The sequence below is a fragment of the Electrophorus electricus genome, chromosome 7 (assembly GCF_041902795.1).
Source record: "Electrophorus electricus isolate QZ-2024a chromosome 7, ASM4190279v1, whole genome shotgun sequence".
Classification (NCBI taxonomy): Eukaryota; Metazoa; Chordata; class Actinopteri; order Gymnotiformes; family Gymnotidae; genus Electrophorus; species Electrophorus electricus.
The window spans coordinates 12,285,722-12,291,777 of record NC_137503.1 but is presented as its reverse complement, the minus strand read 5'-3'; the positions used below and the strand labels follow the sequence as shown (position 1 = coordinate 12,291,777).

General features: G+C 40.3%; 1 protein-coding gene across 1 annotated transcript; it reads right to left on the bottom strand.

Moving 5' to 3' along the window:
• Positions 1-2,219: 2,219 nt before the first annotated feature.
• LOC113577990 (inhibin beta B chain) lies at positions 2,220-5,735 on the bottom strand. Its single transcript, XM_027010935.3, has 2 exons — positions 4,749-5,735; positions 2,220-4,164 (listed from the first exon to the last, which is right to left on the bottom strand). The coding sequence occupies exons 1-2, from the start codon at positions 5,161-5,163 to the stop codon at positions 3,395-3,397; spliced, it is 1,185 nt and encodes a 394-aa protein (XP_026866736.2). The 5' UTR covers positions 5,164-5,735; the 3' UTR covers positions 2,220-3,394.
• Between the last annotated feature and the right edge of the window lie 321 nt (positions 5,736-6,056).

Here is a 6,056-nt window from a genome sequence, read left to right as displayed (position 1 = left end):
ATAAAAAGGTGGTCAGCTGTTATACCAGTAGTTTCATGGGCTCTGTGAGCTGGTTGATCTGCTCTTTATATGACTTTAATACTAACGTTTTTGGTTTTTTTTATTCTACTTTAATAACGAAACCATGTGGAGGTACTTGGATGTTGACCATCCTTCTGGTTTCAAGCTTGTGGTTTCCATGTGAGTGAAGAATACCCAGGCATTTTAAGTTGTCCTCCAGGTCTGTTATATGACTTTGTGGTAGCTCAGTTTCCTTTGTCCTGTATATATTTTGTCAGGAAAGACCCAAGAAGCAGCCTGTTCAAATGAACTCTTAAGACAAATCAATCCTCATTAGCAGTGTATAATAATACACTGAGAAACATAACCAAGTGCCATGGATTATGCACAGAAACATATGCAAAGCATTTGAGCTTGACACTCAAAGTCCAAATAGACAGATCCACAGAGAGTCGTGGAAAACCACAAACCTAAGACCCTGTGGGACTTCCAGATCTGGATAGACAAGCAAGTAATAGCAAACTAACCAGATGCAGAGATGTTAAGATGCAGAGAACAGCAGTGATTATAGATATGGCAATACCAAGTGATGAAGACATGCAAAATGAAGGAATATAAGAAGTTGATGAAATACCAGAAACTGAGAAAATAGAAAGAATAGAAAGAAAATAGAACGAATGTAAAAGTAGCAGTAATGGGCTGGTTTCTGAAGTAATTTATGGTTATTGAAACTAAATACGATACTTGAAACGTTGTTTTGGCTGTGGGGATACTTGGATGAAGGTGGGTATTTGTGGCTGGCAGGTATTTGTGAGCTCTGAAGAGCAGTATGCTGATTGGAGTAATGACCTTAAAAATTTGCTCGAAGTTAGAGCAGGTGACATACAAGCATACAGGCTTGCTAGTAGTACAGTGGTATTAGAATGTTGAGGTGGGTATTTAAGAGTAAGGAATATTCAAATGCAAGGCACAACAAAACATGTAATATAGATTACAATTTGATATGTCATGCTTTGAATGTACAATGTTTACAAAGGAAGAAGGATATTATTTATATGCTCATAACATACAGCAAGAAATTTATAGCCATTTAAAATTTTTATATTTTAAAATTTATATTTGATCATCTTTTATGTATTGTTTTGTCTTATTTTAAAGCATTATGGTGTATGAAAGTAGACGTTTTATGATGCTGACTAATTCCCCCTTGCGCCTAACCTTTTAGGGGCACACTCCAACATGGCAAAGGTTTTGGTATCATGTAAACAGGGAGTACTGAAGGGAAGGTTTTTATGGGCCAATTGAGACAGGGTGAGTAAATATTGGCAACCAAACTTGTTAAACACAAATGTAATTTTTTATAAAATACCTGGAAATCAGTGCATAACTGGGTGAAAGTACTTTTTTTCTGATCCACAGACATATTTTATATCCAAAATATATACATACTAAGCAATTGCTTACTGAAATAATCTTAAATTTGACATAACTAAGATAATATTGTTTTTGCCATCTGCCTGTTTTTACTGTCTACTTCTGTTTGAATGACACTTGTTACTTCAGTATATACTTCAGTCATTGATCAGTCAATCAATGATCATTTGCTTATCTGATATTCTAGCATAACAGTATTGGATTTTTCAGCAACACTCCTTTGTTATGGGACTCATCTTATTCTACAATGGGTTTGGGCCTTGCCAGAAAAATGTAATGAATGTTTACTTGACAAATATAGACGGCCCATAAAAAAACCAATTGAAATGTTTGCCCAAGCAAACACGCTCTTTGCCTTTCAGACATCATTGATTTTAAGTCCCCAAAATCAACAGTGCAATCAATCATTTGGCATCATAAAGATTAGTTTGCTTTATCGTATATAATCTTATATTATCTTGTGGATTACATCACAATATATGCATATACACATTAGTGTAATTTGCTGACATATGTTGTAGATTTTTTCATGATATTTTATTTCTGTTATGATATTTATCTCTATTAGTGTTTAGATGAATGTTTTGATGAAAAACATGATGAAACTTTAATAGGTAAAATACATATTTATTTTTAAAAATGCTTTCAACAAAATCAAAATGTAAAGTACAAGATATTCAAACTATCACACTGTAAGAAAATAGTATTGGTATAAAATTAAACAAATTACATTCTAAAATGAATTAATTTCTCAGAACATGAACTTACAGTCTTTTATATATGTATATATATGTGTGTGTGTGTGTGTGTGTGTGTGTGTGTGTGTGTGTGTGTGTGTGTGTGTGTGTAGAAGTCAGGCTGGCATGACTTCATAAAAAAAAATAATAATAATTAAATTATGAGTTTATAAGAGGTAAAGTGCAGCTGCAAACATGAGTCTATGGCTGTGATAGAAAACATTTCAGTTTCCAGAAATCCTACAGGGAGGCTGCCAAAGCACATGATGATAAATCATAAAGCATTATAAAAGCCCATCATTTTAAAAGACTTTGTTCTGTTACTGAGACCATGACCCTGAAATCAATAGACTGTAAACGTGGAAAATGAAGCAAACTATGATGCCATATCCCTGATATGGGTGCAGTCTTAATTTGTTATAATATATTTCAGCAAAGGAAGTGTTTAAGAAACAGTCAATCAAAAGACATATCTTTGGGAGGACCTTGGGGAAGTGTTGGTCTTTCTGTGTTGATGATAAAGCTTTTGTTTTGCAGAAATTCTGAGCAAACTGCCTTCGCCAAAAAGAAACTATTTTAAATAAAAGCAACATGTCTAAAAGAAAAAGTCTTTAACTTAACATGCACCTAAATAAAATAACGCAGCATTGTAAAGATCGTAAAGACACTCTATGTTTTCTACTGCTAAATGTAAACAAAACAGTGAAAGCATTGATAATTTTAGTGGGATGTACATCATGTTTTGCTTGAATATGCAGGCTTAGACAATGTCATTTATCTTCCTCCAGAGCTTTAAAATCAATCACACATGAGCATGTCACATATTCTCATTTACCATCATGTCGTTTTTTAGACCTTCACTTGAGCATGTGGCAATAACTAAATATTTACCCACCTCATTGGGTAACCAGAGAGAGGTCAGGCCAGTGACCTCGGCCAAAAACTGAGGTACAGTGTAAAGGCAGAGATTAATATATCATATATATAAAATCAGAAAATATCATATAATCACTACAATAGTTTTAATTTAATTTGGCTTAAAACTTTAAACTACTGATAAATAGCATTGCTTCATACTATAACAACATATGATGTATCTGGGTGCATGCATGTGTGTCATAATCACAAACATATCTCAGAACATAATATAGCTCAGAAATCTTTATGGTAAAAGTGCTTTCTGCATGATTCACATGGATGTGACTCTGTCATGCCATTGCTGTTTATGTGCACCCACAGGACTCCACGATCATGTCGGGGACATCGGTCTTTACGATGCTGTGCTGAGAGTTGAAGTAGACCATGGAGAGTGGCCGCCTCTGGATGGGCACGCAGCAGGAGGAGAGGGTCGTGTGGATGCCATTGGCTTTCAGCTGGCTGAACACGGTGGCGTGGAAGGAGGAAGCAATGCCCGGCGAGCCAGCCAGGTGCTGCGGGCACTGGCCTATACAGTAGTTCATGTGGTAGCCCTCGGGTGCGATGATCCAGTCCTGCCACTGGATGTCACGAAACTTGATGTAGAAGTCCTTCTTGCAGCAAACGCTGACGTCGTCACCGCAACGCAGTGAGCGCTTGCTCAGGGCGTGCTTAGAGTCGTTGTCACGGAGACGCACCTGTGCCACCAGGAAGGGCTGCTGGGGAGTGTCAGCAGCTGTGCCACGGTCGCACAGGTTGCGGTCTCCATTGCCGCAGCGCACCTCCAGCCGAAGGTGCCGCTGGTCACCGTCCAGGAAGGCCTGCAGGGTGTTGGTGAGAGGGAAGGTGTGCCAGCCACCCCGCACAACCTCTATATTGCGCTGGAGCAGCAGGGTGCGGTTGCCTCTGCCCGTGCCCGACAGGTAGACATGGGCGGGAATGTGGGCAGCTGGGTGGGGGCTATCGGCTGGGTGGATGTACAGCCACAGGGAGGATTGGAGCACCTGTATGCTCTGGCCCTGCTCCTGCAAGAACTGGAAGGACATGCTGGAATCAATGCCTCTGGAGTCAACATCATCTGGAAAGGAACAAGAGAGAATCATTGTTAAAAAATGGGAACAAATTGGTAGCTCTACGATGGAAGAGGGGAGAGAGATGTTGAATTTTTGAGAAAGAACTAAGAGAAAGGCATATAGATAAACATCTGCTCTGCAAAAATGACACTGGAGACATCAAACAAACAAGTACATTTTTAATTACCTATACATGCAAATAGCTAAATTATATCAAAAGCAAAGAACTAAAGAAATTTGGATTTTAGATTCATGGTAGACCGCCACAATACACGTAGAAAGTTAAAGCAGATTAAAGTAGCAAAGGTTTGCATGCTATATGATCCCCAAATAACGTGAATATAGGCTAATCAAACACTATTCACAACTTTCATATGTAGCTCTTTACCTGCCGTTGTTTCTTGCACTACTGTGTAAATTTAATACAGAGTAGTGCGAGATTACTGCCAGTGACTGAAAGGTTTTAAAAGTTTTAGATATGATAAAATCGACATACATATTTTCATGTTTACAGTGTGTAATACCTAGAAATACCTCAAATTGACTAAACTGCGTGTTTCAACCTATGACTCTCAGATCGCGTTCTTACCCATGTCTGCGAAATTGACTATCTCGTATGCTTGGTCTCTAGCATCTGTGTTCAGCTCCAATGTGCCGTCATGCCTGCCGCGGCCCGCGTGAAGTTTGCGAAGGGCTGTCAAGAGCGCTGCACGCGGCACAGTTTGTGTGATGTTTGGTCTCTCTCGTAGGTGAAGTTTGCTTAGAATCTGCTTTTTTGCTATCTCGGTCAGAAAGCGCTCCTCCGAGCCCTTGGGCAGCGGGCACGTTGCGCAGCCGGTGCTTCCCGCTGTTGTGACAGCTCCCATGCCTTCGAGCACCAGTGCGCTCAGCAACAACAACACAGACAAAAGAGTCGGCAGGAGTCCGCCGTGGGGACGTTCGGCACACAGGTAAATCCAGGTGGTTGAACAGAGAGAAACGACTGAGACAGAGAGTGAGAACATGTTGCTGTCCTCTTCACTTTAACTATCTCTCATTCACAAGACACGCACGTACAGGTTTGATGAAGAACCAGCTAGTGGTGAGACGGGTTGCTGAAGCGACTGAGGTGGACGGTGCAAGTGCCGTGTGCTAGAGGCAGGGCAAAACTGGGGTAATCCACCAAAAGTTAGTTATGACACGTTCAAGGGATGCACCAATGGACGTATCAGTACACACACACACACACACACACACACACACACACACACACACACACACACACACACACACACACACACACACAGAGAGAGAGAGAGAGAGAGAGAGAGAGAGAGAGAGAGCACAATGGGTACACGCGAGCGATACGTGCAGTAGCCTATGTAACTTCGACAATGTCCTCAGCATACTCAGTTGTGCAAATTTGCAGCCCTAAATAAAACAGAACAAACACAAATTGAAAGAAGACATCCGGTATCACAAGAACACACAAAATATAAAGAAAAATAAATGTTAGGACGATACAGTACGTGCCAAATAGCCACATATAAAGGCCAGGATGCGTGCATTCTGGCGCCGTTTCGATGAATAGACAGCGCATCATGGGTAGCGCGAGAGCTAAGTCCAGATCTCTTGATCTTTATCCCAGTGACCTCCATCCCTCCACAGATCCAAACCAAACAACCAACCTCAGAAAAGCATAAGGCAACACGTGTATTGTAAATATGATGCAATCTAGGCTAGTCACCTCCATGGGAAAAGTAGAAACTAATGGACGGGGTCGGGGAATGGAGGCCACCATACCCACGTTAGATGTTTGTTTATAGGACATTCTAACGGTTTTTCCACACTGGCACTATAGAAATGTTCGCTGTTACTACATAGACTTGCATGTTATCCCTGCAAACCAGAGTTTAAA